Source organism: Saimiri boliviensis, chromosome 7 (genome assembly GCF_048565385.1).
Source record: "Saimiri boliviensis isolate mSaiBol1 chromosome 7, mSaiBol1.pri, whole genome shotgun sequence".
Taxonomy (NCBI): Eukaryota; Metazoa; Chordata; class Mammalia; order Primates; family Cebidae; genus Saimiri; species Saimiri boliviensis.
The window spans coordinates 16,010,887-16,028,085 of record NC_133455.1 but is presented as its reverse complement, the minus strand read 5'-3'; the positions used below and the strand labels follow the sequence as shown (position 1 = coordinate 16,028,085).

General features: G+C 55.6%; 1 protein-coding gene across 1 annotated transcript in view; it reads right to left on the bottom strand.

Moving 5' to 3' along the window:
* Nucleotides 1-530: 530 nt before the first annotated feature.
* TESC (tescalcin) overlaps nt 531-17,199 on the bottom strand; it is a 60,884-nt gene continuing 44,215 nt past the window's right edge. Inside the window, exons 4-8 of the mRNA XM_039471770.2 lie at nt 10,600-10,739; nt 8,370-8,431; nt 8,159-8,266; nt 3,696-3,743; nt 531-803 (exon numbers count right to left, since the gene is read on the bottom strand). Coding sequence (XP_039327704.1) covers nt 726-803; nt 3,696-3,743; nt 8,159-8,266; nt 8,370-8,431; nt 10,600-10,739 — 436 coding nt within the window. The 3' untranslated portion in view covers nt 531-725. The remainder of the gene's footprint in view (nt 804-3,695; nt 3,744-8,158; nt 8,267-8,369; nt 8,432-10,599; nt 10,740-17,199) is intronic.

Genomic DNA, 17,199 nt, shown 5'->3' with positions numbered 1-17,199 from the left:
CTCCTTAATTGACTCCCTAGGGTGGAGAAGGCGGATGGGTTCCCGGGACTTACACAGGGAGAACAGCAGATACTTTAGGAAAAATAAACAAAAGAAAGAGAACTCTCCTCTGCCAAACCAATCTTTTCATATTATTTAGGCTGGGTGTGTGTGTGGTGGCTCAAGCCTGTAATTCCAGCACTGTGGGAGGCTGCTAAGGCAGGAGGATCGCCCGAGCCCAATTGTAAGAGACCAGCCTGGGCAACATATTAAGATTCTGTCTTGGCAAGAAATGTAAAAACTAGCCGGGTGTGGTGGTACATGCCTGTAGCCCCAGCTCCTTGGAAGCCTGAGGCAGGAAGACTGCCTGAGCCCAGGACGTCAAAGCTGCAGTGAGCCGCGATCCCGCCTCGGCACTCCAGCCTGGGCGACAGAGGGAGGCTCCGTCTCCAAAACAAATAATTTCGTCGCTGCTTATTCCTCAGTCAGTCTCAGGCTGACTGAAGTGAACTGGCCACTTTAATGGACGTGAGGAACTGACGGAGGCCACGTTCATTAACAAACCTTTTTTTTTTTTTTTATTAGAGATAAAAACGGCAGAGTCCCACATACCATACCCTACAAGACACAAGGTGAACGGACGAGCCTTGGCGATGCCCCGGGGCTGTAGGGAGAGGCCGTCGGGCCCGGCCGCGGGGAGGCGGCCCCAGTGCAAAGTGCAGTTTCTCCGTGGAGGCAGCGGCGGCTCAGTGGCAGAGGGCCATGGTCTCCATGTTAAGGAAGCGGACGTGCATCTTGGTCTCAATGTCGATCCCCTGCCAGATCTGGAAGGGACGGAGCAGCGTTAAGGGCAGGATCCCGCCGCCACCTCGCACCTGACCAGGCCCTGGTCCTTGGCCCTTCCCCACCTACATTCTCCTACAGCCGACAGGGACGCTGTCTCTGGGCAGGTGAAAACCAGAGCGCTGCATTTCAAGACTATGAGCTAAGCAAGGACGAAAACTTCCATCTGTCTTTTCTGCTGGTTAATTTGGCTCTGACATTTGGATTCTGAGATTGTCACAGCAAGTTATTATTAAGTACTGTATCCAAGCTCTTAGCTCCAAGTCATTTGAATCTCACCCACCACTTTAGGCGCTGTGATTTTCATGCAAATTACATAACCCCATTAAGTCCCCTTTCCATGGGTACAATGTGGGACCCCCAACCTGTGCCACCCACTTCACGGAACACTGTGGGCTGTAATGGACCCATCCTCGTCACGGAAGCATTCTGTAAACTCTTAGGGGCTGTGCAGCTACAAGGCTTTGTCAGGCCATCACCATCAATTTCACATCTCCACATCAGTCTTTGCAACCTCCCTCGGATAAGGGATCATGCGCATTTTAGAAAGACAAACTCATGTCCTCAAAGGTCATTTCTACCCAAAGATCACATCATGGCCCCAGACCTGGAGGGGCCTTTATGCTACAAAGCTGTGCACTCCAGCACTCTCCAGGCCTTGCCTGCTGGCTCCTGAGCAACTCGGGGCCCACGGGGGCCACAGATGGTGGGATGGTGGGGTGCGAACAGGAACGGAGGGACCTGGTGGGCGGGTGACTTCTCACTGCATTCCTGCTTATGTAAGAACTTCAAACTCTCAAGCTGTCACTCTCAGCATCTCCAGGAACAGCCACAAGGCTGGTAACGGGGGTAAAGTCAGAGCCCTGTGGGTACCCAGGTGACAGGGAATCCTTGGGACATTTCTGGCCACTGCCCCATGGCCCACAGCCCCCAAGTTACTTCCCGCTTTCCTGAGCCTGTTCTGAGTGTCACAGGGTGTGCAAAGACAGCTCTGGTTCCAGTCAAGGGGCTCCCATCCTTGCTGGGTGCACGAGGCGTTCTCAGGGTAAGACACGTGGACACTCGTGGTGGCTTCTGCTAAGTGCCAGGTGGGCACTGGAAGGAACCAGGGAATGGGAGGGGCTGGCTGGTCCCCAAAGACCCCTCGGGGTACAGGGACAGGCTTGGGGAGCACTAGGGGCTTGGCAGAGGCCAGCCTTTAGGGCAGGCATCCCCAAACTACGGCCCTCGGGCCGCATGCGGCCCCCTGAGGCCATTTATCCGGCCCCCCGCTGCACTTCAGGAAGGGGCACCTCTTTCATTGGTAGTCAGTGAGAGGAGCACAGTGTGTGGCGGCCCTCCAATGGTCTGAGGGACAGTGAACTGGACCCCTGTGTAAAAAGTTTGAGGACGCCTGCTTTAAGGGAAGGAAGTTGGTTTCGGAGGCAAAGAAATTCATTCTCCTCAGCCCGAAGCAGCAATCCTTCCTCCCCAGCACTCCCTCCCTCCTCCACTCGTCTGGCTCTTCATTCTGTTGTCTTGCTCTGGCAGACATTGCCTTCTCAGGTGACCGGGCCCCCCAGCATCAGCCAGAGTGACCCTGCAGCACAAATGCAAATCCTGCCTTCTCCCTGTCTGTCTACCCCGCCGGCCCTGGGGTGGGCATCGGCAGGGCAGTGCCAGGTGCGGGGCAGCGGACCTCCGCAGTCTCGTTTCAGTCACAGCCGGGCCTTGCTGCCTGCCTGTCCTCTCTCCTGCCAGGTCTAACCGCTAGGCTCGGCCTCGGCTCCACAGGGCTGTGACCCTGAGGACCCGGTCCCCCGTTCCCGCTCTGGGCTGCCTGGCCAGGAGTGGTGATCCTTCCTCCCTAATCCTCTCTCCTGTTGGGCTGGTGCTCCCCTGGCCTCCTTTGTCTTCCCCAAGCCCCCAAAAGCACTTGGGAACACTGTTGTGACGGCCAGGGCTGACGTGCGGGGAGGGGGTCGGGGGGTCCTCTCCCTGCGACAGGCCATCTGATTATCAAAACTGCCAGGAGCAGGTCTTGATTTCCAAGGCCAACACTGGTCTAACTGCCATCCACTCGCAGAGGCTGGAGAAGCCATCGGGGAGGAGGGCTGAGTAGGTGGCCATTTTATGGAAGTGACATCTTGGGACACAGTGAGGAAGGCCTGGGCACGCCGCGTGCAGTCAGCGCCGAGCTGAGCTTCCGAGAAACAGGAAGTTCCCAGAATCCCTGTTCCGATTACAACAGGGGTTACTTTTTTTTTTTTTTTCTTTTTTTTTGAGGCAGGGTCTCACTCTATCACCCAGGCTGGAGTTCAGTGGCACGATCTCGGCTCACTGCAACCTCCACCTCCTGAGTTCAATTCTCCTGCCTCAGCCTCCCGAGTAGCTGGGATTACAGGCGTGTGCCACCACGCTCAGCTAATTTTTGTATTTTTAGTAGAGATGCGGTTTCACCATGTTGGCCAGGCTGGTCTTGAACTCCTGACCTCAGGTGATCTGCCCGCCTCAGCCTCCAAAAGTGCTGAGATCACAGGCGTGAGCCACTGCACCTGGCCTGCAACAGAGACTACTTCTGAGTAGAGGCAGGGGATGCCTCCTGCATCCCCCCACCCATGGGTGGGAGAGAAGTTGGTTTTCACTGTATACCCATTTGTACTGCTTACATTGTTTTGACTAAGTGTGAATATTACCTTTTCCATCAAAATAAGAAAAACCAGCTTAAATTGCTTTAAAGGCCATGCCTAGGTTGACCCCTTCCTACTGAGACGCCCATCACCGAGGAAGCCTGTCCCTTGCCACTGCAGGTAACGAACCCTCTCCCGTCCTGACCAGTGGGCCACATGAGGTCTTCAGGGGTCCCCTGAGGTCCCCACACCGAGGCCACTCACCTTCAGGAAGTCCTCAAAGGTGATCCCCTCGTACACCTGATCAGGCTCCTGGGGACAGAAACAGGGCGGACAGTGAGTGTGCGGGGCCCCACACAGCTTCCGCAGGGCACGACGGCCCACCCACTCCCCTCCCCACCAACACCCGACACCCGGATGTAAGTGGTTGGGCTGTTTGGGAGGAATCATGAGAAGCGGGAAACGTTCCGGATCGTGTGCCTCCAGCACACGGCAGCCGGTCACCCTGAACCTCCAATATCCTCATTCACAGGCTCGAGGGTGGGACAGGAGCTGAGTGTGGCTCACCAGGGCCCTGGCAATGTGTAACTCAGATGGCATCCCTCCCACCCCCAGGCCCCAGGGAGAATCCGGGGTGTGGGCGACACGAGGGCCCGGCTCTGCTTCCCCACTCAGCCCACCTCACCACCAGCCCCCCAGCAGCCGGACCACCAAGACGCCTCCTGCAACCCCCACCGCCAGGTCTGGCCTCCTCATGCCTGTGCTGCACTGATAAGACGATTCCAGGCTAATCTAAGCTCACAGACCTCGGGGGAGAGGTCAGGGAAACACAGGGCCAGCCTATGAGGCCCACGCCTCCTGCACTGTGAGTCACTGTGATAACCCCTGGCCGCCGGGGAGGCAGGGCTGGAGGGTGGCTGCAAGGAGCCTCTCCGCACCAAGCAGGGTTGGCAGTGCCAGTGTCCATCGCCTGTGTCCTCCCTGCACTGGGGACGACGCCAGGAGCTCCTGCCCGCCTTTCACCGACAAGCCTCCACCAACCTCACCTTTGCAGCATGCTTTGGGACAGCGAAAAGTTGCTGATGTCCCAAGTGCCTGTCAATAGAAGGTCGGGGACATAAATCTCAGTCATCCATGCCATTGATTCCCATGCAACCCTTATGCCTAGTGTTCCATTACTGGAACATTAAGCACGTGGGAGTTATTTATATCCTCCTGCTCAAGGCCGTCGTCAAGGTCTGCTTATAAAAATTCAAAACCTACAACCTCAGGCAAAAATTGATTAAGAAGGGGTGGATTTATACATCTTACTATGGAAAAGCTCCAAGAGATGTATACAGCAGATAAAGAAACAAACACCAACACCCAACAAGCAGAAGGGCGTCTGCAGGTCTTAGACCGATAACCAGACCCCCACCACCTGCCCTCTGGGCCATGGGGTCATACAGAGAGAAGGGGAAGCCAGGTCAGTTCAATTCCGTTTTGCATAAATCAGAAATAAAAGGCATGCATGTATGCACTGGTATATACAGGAAAAAAACCCAGCCAGAGGGATTCCCTTTAGGGAAGAGGACCCGGGCTGGTAGGGGCAGGAGAGACTCAAAGCTCTCTCTGTGACTCTGAAATTCTGTACAACGTGCGTTTAAGAACACAGAGGCACACTCGAAGCTTGTTGTATGCCAGGCATGTACGTCCTAAGTGCCTTCCAAATGCTACTGTTTTGTTTTTGAGATGGAGTATCACTCTGTCGTCCAGGCTGGAGTGCAGCGGTGCAAGGTTGGCTCACTGTGACTTCTGCCTCCTGCGTTCAAGCGATTCGCCCACCTCAGCCTCCCGAGTAGCTGGGATCATTACAGGCGTGCACCACCATGCGTAGCTAATTTTTAAATGTTTTAGTAGAGACAAGGGATTCACCATGTTAGCCAGGCCGGCCTCGAACTCCTGACCTCAAGCAATCCACCCGCCTTGGCCTCCCAAAGTGCTGGGGTTACAGGTGTGACCAAATGCTATTGTTAGCATTGAATGACAGATGCCAATCTCACAACAGGCCCTGAGCTGGGTTCTGGTCTCCCTCCCGTATGAGGGGAGCTGCCTGTCCAGCTGGGAGCCTTGAGCTGGCTCCAAGCAAGTCCTTGAGGGCTGTTTCTACCAGCAGGATTTTGCAAGCTTTTCATTTCCCTCTTTATACTTAAAAAATTTTTGGCCAGGCACAGTGGTTCACATCTGTCATCCCAGGACTTCGGGAGGCCAAGGCAGGAGGACTGTTTGAGGCCAGGAGTTCAAGACCAGACTGGTCAGCATAGCAAGACCCAATCTCTTTTACCAAAAAAAAAATTTTTTTTTAATTAGCTCAGTGTGGTGTGGTGTACACCTCTGCTCCAGAGACTGAGGGAGGAGGATGGCTTGAGTCCAGGAGATGGAAGCTGCAGTGAGCTATGATCACACCACTGCATTCCAGTGTGGGCTACAGAGCAAGACCGTCTTTTAAAAAACAAATAAATAATTAAAAAAAAAAAAAAAATGAAGCCCAGCAGTTCTGGGCTAGCCTGGACCAGCCCTATTCCTAACGGCTCCTTCCCCCGTCTCTTCCCACTCATGGGCAGAGGGAAGTTACTGCCTTCTCTGCCAGCCACCCTTGGTTCCCAGGACAGCCACAGGGAGCTAATTATAGAAAAGGCCCCCGTGGTCAGAGTCTGGGGCTGGAAAGGGAGTGATTGGTGCAAGGAAGGAGGGCGGCAGGGGATGCCCCCACCGGCTGAATGCCCAGTGAAGCAGCATCCCCTCAAGTATCCATGGGTGCGACCTGAGGAAGCACCCTCAAAAGAGATCCTGAGGGCTGGGTGCAGTGGCTCATGCCTGCAATCCCAGCACTATGAGAGGCCGAGGTGGGAGGATCACCTGAGGTCAGGAGTTCGAGACCAGCCTGGCCAACATGGTGAAACCCGTCTCCGCGAAAAATACAAAAATTAGCTGGGCATGGTGGCACATGCCTATAATCCCAGCTACTCGGGAGGCTGAGGCAGGAGAATCACTTGAGCCCAGGAGGCGGAGGTTGCAGTAAGCTGAGATTGTGCCACTGCACTCCAGCCTGGGCAGCAGAGCGAGACTTGCTCTAAAAAAAAAGAAAGAAACAAGAAAGAGATCCTGCCCCAGTCAGTAACTGACTTCGGAAGTCCATTGAAGTGGGGAACATGGATCGTTTGTCTTCGGTCAGAACAGGACGTGTCCTCGGAGGCCAGGTGGGGTTGAAACGACGCAGCTGCCCCTTGCCCCCAGCTCAGGCCATACACACAGCTCGGCCTGGTTTATCTGGTGGGGCTTTATACCAGAAGGTATTTTAAGAGCGCCCAGAGGGCCCATGAGTGAAGAAAGGTACAGATTGAGCCCTCTGCCTCACAGCTGCCTTTCTGGCTCCGGTGCTGCCCCCACCTGTGGGGTCCGCGGGCAGCAGGATGGACCCCGGAGCCCAGCCTCCGCCCCAGATGCCTCTGCTTCCCAGGCTGCTGGGGTTTTATGCAGATCAGCAGCTGGCAGCTGCCAGCAATTTCACTACAGCAAATTAAGAAAACTGTCGCCAATTGAAACTGGAGTGGGACAGGGAGCAATTTGAAGAAGGAGAGTGTAATTAAATCAAATGGGAATTTGGCCTGACAACCTGTCGGGGGATCCCTGCTTTCCCCACCGAGGTCACAAGCCCTCTCCCTTGGTTCATCTGCTGAGCACAAAGGTTTCACCCAAGCCAGAAGCTGCCTGCTGGGCTCCAGAGGCAGGCAGACAGATAAAACACACGCCAGGAAGCCGGCTGACCACAGCCCCCGCCCCTGGGGACAGGCCCAGGCCTGTGGCCTCCTGTCTCATCAAGAATAGGCTTGGTGGGGGGCACAGATGGCAGGCTCCAGCATGAACACCCCTCTGCTCTGGGCTGGGCGGACACAAAGCCATCAGGGTGTCTACAGACACAGCCAATTTAAGCATACAGGGCAGAGGGCTGACTGCATCAGTGGGGCCCTCCAAACCCCTCAGGGAACACACGACATCCAGGTGGTCACCTGCCTGCCTGAGTGGTCCCCAGAGGCTTAGAGCTTCAGGCCTGGGAGCTGGTGGGGCTGCACCTGGCCTTACAAGAGGAAATCCACCCAGCACAGCAAAGATCACACAGTCTAGAAGATTCTCTATGTGCTCTAAGCCTCAGTTTCCCCACCCATCAAAATGAGGTAAAATGTATGAAACGAAGAACATGTGAAGGCCTCTCTTCTGTATCATTTACATACCAGCCCCCACTTCGGCTCCTCCACCTGACCATCGGCTCTTCTCAGCCCCAAACAGGGTTCCCTGCTGACCCCTGCTCCAAAGCCGGAAGTCGCTTCTGAGTCATTTGTTAAGAAATAAGCTAATTAAGGCAAGTCTGTGCCATCTGCTTTCCAGGCCTGGCCGTGGGGCTGAGTGCTGCTGTGACCACTGACTGAGGCCGGGGTGGAGGGCTCCTGGACCCCCCGAAGCCCGGGGTCTCAAGCTCTGCTTCCCTGTCTTGTGCAGCTCTCTGGGGGGCTGGGACCTGCAGTCTTCCTGGGGGACAGGAAGAGCTGGGAAAGATTTCTGAGCCCCGTAGGCCACAGGCAGAGCAGGTGGCAGGACACACCTGGTCCCCGCCCCGTGAGGCCTTCCAGAAATGCAGACCATGAGCGGGAAGGCGCCACGCGTCTCGGGAGGGCTGCAGGGGCACTCACCATCTGCCCCACGCATACACTGGCCGCCTCCATCATGGCCCCGTCAGCGATGGAGCGAGCAGACTCCTTCTCGATATGGGGGTTCCCTGACAGCAGCTCCTCGACCACCTGCCGGGCAGGGCGAAACAAACGGTGACCTGGGGCCTCCATTCGGGACACAGGACGGGGGAGGCGCCAGGAGCCCAGGGCGGGGCGGAGGAGCATACTTTACATTTCGATACTCTTCCAGGGTGATGCGCCCGTCGCTGTCCGAGTCGTACATGTGGAACAGAACTGGGGTGGCAGGGGAGAGAGGGGACTCTGTCAGGCGGGGCCTGGCCCCTGCCACGCCCTGAAAGCTACACCAATGAAGCAAAAGACACCAACAACCAAACCTCAACGCCAAAGCCACAGGGATCAGGATCAGCTGTGGGACCAGACTGACGGCTTCCTACTGGGTGACCTTGGGCCACTGACCTAACTTCTCTGGGCTTCAGTCTCCTCATCTGTGAAATGGGAATAACAATAGTGTCTACCTCATGGCCTTGGGAGGGCTGGGAGCTAGCGCTGTGGCGTTAGGGACGGATGACTGCCCGGTGAGCATGGATATGTTGAAACGAAGGAAGCGTCACCCCTTAACATGAGTTAAACGGTGTTGAGTTCAAAATATCGTTCCCCCAGCCCAGGAGGGCACCATCGTCTCAGCCGTGGCAGGCCAGGGTCCACAGTGCTTTGATCTGGGCTCCTGCCTGCTCTGACATGGGCAGCCCAGAGGCTGGCATCAGGGAGGCACTGGACAGGAGGTGACCTCTCCCTGTTGTTCCCAGCGCGGCCTTGGGAGCTGGAGCTCTCCCAAGTCTTCTGTGTTGGCATTTAAAAAAAAATTACGTATTTATATTTTTGAAATGAAGTCTCGCTCTGTCGCCCAGGCTGGAGTGCAGTGGTGTGATCTCAGCTCACTACAACCTCTGCCTCCCTGGTTCAAGAGATTCTCCTGCCTCAGCCTCCCAAGTAGCTAGGATTACAGGTGCCCACCACCACACCCAGCTCATCTTTGTATTTTTAATAGAGACAGGGTTTTGCCAGTTTGTCCAGGCTGGTCTCAAACTCCCAACTTCAAATGATCTGCCTGCTTCAGCCTCCCAAAGTGCTGAGATCACAAGTGCGAGCCACGGGCCTGGCTGGCATTTATTTATTGATTATTGTTATTTTTTTCAGAAACGGGGTTTCAGTGTGTGGCCCAGGCTGGAGTGCAGTGGTGCAAATGCAGCTCATTGCAGCCTCCATCTCCTGGGCTCAAGCGATCCTCCCACCTTAGTCTCCTGAGTACCAGTGACCATGGGCACATACACTGTGCTGGGCTGGTTTTTTGACTTTCTAGAGGCAGGTGTCTTTCTCTCCGTTGCCCGGGCTGGGCCTTGAACTCCTGGCTTCAAGCAATCCTCCCCTCTTCGGGCTCCTAAAGTGTCAGGATGCCAGGCATGAGCCACTGAGCCCGGCTGCCGTTACGGAGCCCTGAGCAGATGCCCAGGTGTGCAAAGCGCTTCACAAACCTCTCTGTCTCACCCAAACCCGTGAGTCCAACGATGCCTAAGTCTGCTTCCCAGACAGGCAGCCAAAGCTCACGGAAGTTAAGGCATTTGTCCACGGCTTTACCACTAAGGGACAGGAAACCAGGGATTTGGACCTGAGTCCATCCTGTTCCACGCCCCTTGGAGCAGACGGGAAGCCAGGCTCACACCAGGGTCCCCCGCCAGGGCTGTTCCCACCAGCCCCACGTACACATTCCAGTGCTAAATATAGCCAAGCCTCGTGTTTACATTTTCTTGAGGAGGAGGCTGACCTGGGGTGGGGCACAGAGGGACGTCAGGAGTCATGGGAAAGGCCCCGGGAAAAGGAGATGTGACTCGGGCCACTGCCTGGGACCTGTGCAGCTGGCCCGCTGGGACCACAACAGAACCACTCGGGAGCCAGACATCGTGGGGCTCGTCCCAGGAACCCAGCAATAGACAGCTCGTGGAGGAGGAAGAGGAGGAAACTGACTTTAGGGAGTACTTCCTGTATGCCAAAGGCTGACTGTCCTCTTACCCAGACCCCAGAACCATGTAACATCGGCATGCCCACATTCTGGGTCAAGGTTCAAGGTCACGTGGCCGGTAGGTGAGAGGGGCCACACTGGAACTCAGGTCTTTGCCCCAAGGGCCTTGTTTTTCACATCCACCACAACCCCCTTCCAGTCCCAGGAAGCTGCAAGCTGCTGAGCAATGATTAGGATGAGGCCGCCGGGAACAGGAGGCAGTAATGCCAGCCTCATGGGGATGGGGGCTGGTGTCCCCAAGCCCTCCCAGCACCCCAGCCAATGCACGCCCAGCCTCCTGCTGCGGGGATGCTCTGCGTTCTGAGGACTTCAGGGGAGGCTGCACCCTGGCCAGGTGCGAGTACGGGGACTTGGAGGCACGCACATCTCAGCTTCTCCTTCCGGGACAGCTCCACCTGCTCCTCGCCCATGGTGGTGTCGATGGGCCGGAAGTAGGACATGATGGTCAGAAAGTCCTCGAAATTGATCTCATCAGCCAGGCCACTGGGTCCCTTGCGCAGGTTCCTATGGGAGCAACAAGGAGGGTGCTGGAAATACATTAAGAAGCAGGCCTTGTCCTCTTGCTGCCATTAACTCCTGAAGACTCAGCTCTCGGGGCACACACTGTACCCATGACAGCTGCTATCGCCTTATGTCTGTGCCCCAAGAACCTGTTTCATGGGGGCTGGGGGCTCCAGAAGCTGAAAGGCAGCCCCTGCCCTGCCCTCACAGAGCTCGCCGTCGGGGAGGTGGAGGAGAGACAGGCAGCTGCATGATTCCGGCAGAGACAGCGGGACTCGGCGGCGTGTGAAGGTGAACACGGCGGAACTTATGAGGAAACCAGGCAATCCAGTAACTCACCAAGCACATCTCCGACCCTTTCCTTTAGCTTGAGGGTTAGCGAACAGCGCACGGACTCAAGCTGGCCTGTCATCTATTTTCATAGAGCCCATGAACTAAGAAGACTTTTTGGGCTAGGCACGGTGGCCCACACCTGTAATCCTAGCACTCAGGATCACCTGAGGTCAGGAGTTCCAGACCAGCCTTGGCCGACATGGTGAAACCCTGCCTCTACTAAAAATACAAAAATTAGCCTGGTGTGGTGGTGCACACCTGTAGTCCCAGCTACTTGGGAGGCTGAGGCAGGAAAATCTCTTGAACTCAGGAGGCGGAGGTTGCAGTGAGCCAAGGTCACACCACTCCACTCCAGCCTGGGTAACGGAGGGAGACCCTGTCTCAAAAAAAAAAAAAAAAAAAAAAAAAATTCACATTTCTATCTTAATTTTTCAGAGTCGGGGTCTCACTCTGTTGCCCAGGCTGAAGTTCAGTGGTGCAATCATAGCTCACGTCAGCCTTGAACTCCTGGGCTCAAGTGATCCTCCTGCCTTGGCCTCCCAACCTACTGGGACTACATGTGTAAGCCAGACCAGTTTTCACATTTTTAAATAGTTGAAAAAATGCTTGTCAAAAAAAATAAAGTCAAAAGAATAGTATATCATGACAAGTAAAAACCACATGGAATTCAAATGTCAGTGTCCACAAATAAAACTGTGTGCCATTTCATTTACGCTTGTCTGCAGAGCCGAGTAGCTGCCACCAAGGCTTCATGGCCTGCAAAGCCGAAAATATTTACTTCTTGTCTTTTTACGGAAAAAGTTGGCCAACTTTTGCTCGCTCTCACTAGTTCAAAATTTTCAGATGGTGACTAGCTGCAGCATCTCTAAGTAATCTGTTTATACCCAAGTACAAAGTTCGCCAATGATTGAAAGTTTGTGATAAGTTAGGGCAGGTTTGAGGCTGGCCGTATCCATGCGCTTTTCAGAGGCGGCACGAAAGGGCTGGCGTTTGGGGGGCGATGACACAGGGTATCCGTGCCCCATGCCTGGCAGTGCCTGACACCCAGAGGAGGGGCTCAGAAACGTGTGGTCCAGCTCAGATCTTGGCAGTCGTTAAGAAAATAGCTTGGAGGCCAGGCGCAGTGGCTCACGCCTGTAACCCCGGCACTTCGGGAGGCTGACGTAAGCCGATCGCTTGAGCTCTGGAGCTCAAGACCAACCTGGGCAACAGGCAGAAACCCCGTCTCTACAAAAAAAAAAAAAAAAAATTATCTAGGTACAATGGTGTGTACCTGTGGTCCCAGCTACTTGAGAGACCGACGTGGGAGGATCACTTGAGCCCACAGGAGGCCGAGGCTACAGTGAGTCGAGATTGTGCCCCTGCCCTCCAGCCTGGGTGACAAAGTGAGACCCTGTGTCAAACGAAACAAAACAAAATAGCTTGGAGATGATTCCAAACTCCAGCTCCTGACCTGCTCTCATCAAACCCTGATCACCGACTGACTGTGACCGTGAGAGTCTGAGGCTGCTGGACAGGCTGTCAGATGGCTGGCCAGCTGAAGGTTCTCCCACAGCCCCTCATGAGGCCCTCTGGAAAGGGGCAGGGCCTCGCCGGCCTGGGATGACTCACAGTTCATGGCTAGTGCTTGGATATAGTACTTGGGTCCCACCAAATACGTCTGCAGTTCTCTCTTTAGAGGTTCAGCTACTCCTTCTCAGCACCCAGGAAATACGCTAACGCCCCTACAACAGCCTCTAAGTGTCCCCTGGACTCCCAGTTTTATAATTTTTCTCTTCCAGGAGATTCTCCAGGGAGACGTGGGGTCCCCAGCCTGGATTAGGGAAGGCGGCTCACGAAACTGCCCAGCTGCGGGATGAGATCCAACCTTCCCTGGGCTCAGGCAGCCCCGTCTTGATGTGTTTTCGCAGGTCTCCCTTCTCCCTTTTATCGTAGGAAGCCCCACACCTCTCCCGCTGCAGGCTTTAAGAACCTCAAAGCTCTCACTGTGGGCGGCACAGGCCAAATTTACAGAGCGTAAAAATAGCCCCCAGACTGACTGGGCTGCTCTGGAAGCGCTTCCCACAGCGCTTGGCTCACATGTCCTTCCCAAGTGGTTCATGCTACAGCAAGAGGGATTAAGGTTAGATCTGGAGGTCTGTCACATCTTCACCCATGTGACAGACCCCCCCCTTCCCTGGGTGAAGATGTGACAGACCCCCAGGAAAGGCAGGGCGTGTGTCCCTCTCTGGGAGCACTGAGACCTGCGCTGTTTCAGCCTCAGGACTCAATTTAAGGACCGAGGGTCCCTTCCCCTCCTAGCACTCCCATAGGTCTGCAGAGACCAATACCATGGTCTCCAAAGGCAATGAGAGCCAGCGCTGAGGAAACCCAGACAGAGCACCTGGAACCAGCCCTACCTGCTCTCCACTCCCAGTTTTTAAACAGAAGTGGTTTTGTTTCGAGATGAGGTCTCACTATATTGTGCAGACTGGTCTTGAACTCCTGGGCCACATGCAGTCCTACTGCCGCAGCCTCCTGAGCGGCTGGGCTTACAGGCACATGCCACCACACCCAGCCCTCTACTCCCATTTCTAAAATGAGCACCAGAATGAGGATCCATGGACAGAAAACAGGGGCCACATCTAAATCTGCAACCCATGAGGGTAGGCCATGTTCATTCCTTTGGCGAAGATGTGCCCTTAACGTTCCCATTACCCTGTAAGGAGTGGAGTGCCCCTGGAAGTGGAGATGGTCTCTGCTGAAAACGCCCCTTCCCCAAGACCTGTTCCCAGAGTCTCAGGAACAAAGGCTGAGGCTGCTATTTCTTGAAAGGAAAACCCTATTTCCAGCACCTCCTCTGACATCCTCCTCCAGCTCCTTCTCAGCATTTACAGGATGTGACGTGAAGCCCTTTTCCAATAGTTACAGGCTCCAGCTGTAGCCCACGAAGTTGTTCTGGGTGCAGGCCAGAGGAAAGCCTTTTTACAATCATCCCCTCCCTCGGTGACTTTTGGGCCAGCCTCAGTCACTGGCACCTCCCTTTCTCCACACCCAGTTTCTCCAAGGAGCGGCTGGAGGCTGAGGTCTGGGGACCTACAGGGGAGGCTCTCACCACCCCATACCTGGCCACCGCCCTCTGCCTCTGGCTCGGCCCAGGAAATCCCTGGCCATCTTTCAGTGGCAGCTCCGTCAGGCAGGCACCATGAGAGCTGCCCTCAGCTCCAGACCCGGAGTCTCCAGGATGCCCTCAACACTTCCACATCCAACCACCACCAGCTTCATGCCTCTAGTCGATTCCCTGGGATCCTTCCTTTTCTCTCCTGGCCTCTGCAGCTGCCTGGCCCCGCCTGCACTTTCCATATGCAGCCTGAGTGAACTCTGCAAAATGCAAATCAGAACCTGTTACCCACTGCTTAGCACCCTCCTGGGGCCTCCCCGGTTCTCCTGGTAACCCCCAGTCCCACCTGGCCTCTCAGGGCTGCAGGGTGGTCTCAGCTACCCACGCCAGCCCAGAACTTACCAACCCTTCCCACCTGTCCTTGCCTGGAGTCCTCCTGAGATACGGCCAGTTGTTTCAACGCCTACCTTCTGAACACTCAATATTCCCCAAATGACTGAGGTCCCTGCCCCCATCCTTCAGGGAGCCCCACGCCTGTGCCAGTCCCCCCATGGCTCTGTTCTAAATCGGACCCTCACCTCCGTCAGCCTGTCCCCAAGTCTGGCAGCTGCATGCCCAGTGTGCTCTCATGTCTTCTGAAAACAGGGAGGTATCTGCCCTGGCCCTTTCTCCACACCCCGTCTCCTGGAGAGCCACTGTTCATGGAAAGCAGCCTGGCAGGGGCGTGAATTCCACCCCAAGAGCCAAAAACACAACTCCTGAGTCTGTCCAGGATCGTGAGGCAGACAGACCCAAGGTGGAATCCCAGTTTCTACAGGTGACAGCTGACAGCCAAATCACCTTGGGTCAAGTTTTTTTTTTTTTTTTTTTAAATAAATAAGAACATACACTAACATGCACAGATCTGGTGTTTGGACAGGCGTACGCCCTTGTGAAATCCACCTCCATCCACCCCAGAAGTTTCCACTTCCAGCTTTACCACTGGCCAGAGTGGCACCCGAGCCTATGGGAAACAAGCCTCATGCGGACACATACCCCTTACACGTGCATGTGTGCGCTTACTCACGCACTCTCACACACACACGCATACGCACGCACATACACACATGCATACACGCACATGCACGCACACACGCACATAAGCATGCACATGCACACACATGCACACACACATATGCACACACACATACACGCACACACACACGCACATGCACGCACACAACGCACATGCACACACACGCACATATGCACACGCACACATGCACGCACACACACGCACATGCACACACACGCACACATGCACATGCACACACAGGCGCCCACTGGGCTCTGGCTCCTGTGCCGTCTTCCTGTCAGTGCCTCCAACTCTAGGTCCCCTGTCAGGGCCTGAGCCTGCCCCCAAAGCCTGCTCTGGCTCATCTGGGGACTGGTCTAAGATGCACTGCCCACCTCCGAGTCCTTCCTCTGAGAACCAGGATTTAAAAGGAGGAGGGCACTGTATTCCACTCCGACTTTGCCACCGACTGCGAAACTTCACCCGCTCCACAGGCCCCTCCTCTCTAGAGGGCAGACATATCTGGCTGTGACGATGCCTGTGGGACCCAGTCTCATGCCGACTCCCAGCTCCAGCTCTTCTTCCTTATCTAGAACCTCCCAGGTGGCTCAAAGCTGCCCCTGCTCCCCAGCTCCCCAGGGCAGCCCGGGCCCAAGCCCGGGACCACAACTAGCCCCTCCCTGGCCTCCACCTCCCGTTCCCACCCCTACAACCGACCAGCAGCCGTGGTGACCTCTGCAAAGTGCCAACCTGGCTTCCCCACCCCTGATACCCTCACATTAAAGTCCATCAGCACCCCCCAAATCCGCTCTGAGGCTGAAGGGAAGATCCCTGTTGCTGGTCCACAGACGCTGCCGATGTGGCCTGCCCTCCTCACGCCATGCTGGCCCCTCTGTGACCCAGCCAGTTCTCTCCCCTCTGGGCTCCCCAAGCTCCCTGTGCCACAGGGCCTTTGCACACACAGTTCCCATCACCTGGAACCTTCTCTCCCTGCATCTCCGGCTTAACTCTTGGTCACGTGTGTGGTCAGGCCTTGCCCCACAGGCTGCAGAGGAAGGCCCTTCATCTCCAGGGGCAGCCGAAGGAACCCCTCCCCATGACCAGCAGCCCCAGCTTCTAGTGGGACTCAGGGAGGCTCAGTGCCTGGCCCAGAGTCCCACACCTGAACACTCAATATTCCCGTGCGGAACCAGGGTGAGTGGCTCCTCCCTGCACAGCTCAAAACCCAGCAGGGAAGTCCCATGGTCTCATCACCGCGCCACACCTGTTCCCGTCCTTCCTCTTTCTGCCCGTCCTCCGTTTCCCAGCCATCCTTGCAGACACAGAGACACTGGGGCACACGGGCTGGCTGGCCTCGGTGTGCCTGCCACAGGCCCCAGGAGCATAGGGAGGGTGTGCCCACCCCTACATCCCCTCCCAGAGCCCCGGCCACCTCCGGGCTCCATCGTAGTCACCCAAGTCTTTCACCTGAGATAATACTGGACATCTGGGGCATGAGCTCTGGTCTGAGCCTCAGCTCTGGGACTCGGGCCAAGGTGAGCACCTCTTTGTAAGCCACGGTGATGAACGTATGAATAACCTCATACTTCCCCACACACCCCCCACCAGCAACCCTCACAGCAACCCTGCTAGGCAGGTGCTAGGATTTTCTCCATTTTATTTTGAGAGAGAATCTCACTCTGTCGCCCAGGCTAAAGGGCAGTGGTACGATCTCAGCTCACTGCAGGCTCCGCCTCTCAAGCTCAAGTCATTCTCCTGCCTCAGCCTCCCAAGTAGCTGGGATTACAGGTGTGCGCCACCATGCCTGGCTAATTTTTATAATTTTAGTCAAGACAAGGTTTCACCATGTTGGCCAGGCTGGTCTCAAACTCCTGACCTCAAGTGATCTGCCGGCCTCGGCCTCCCAAAGTGCTGGGATTATAGGTGTGAGCCACCGTGCCCGGCCAATTATCTCCATTTTAGAGATGGTGAAACTG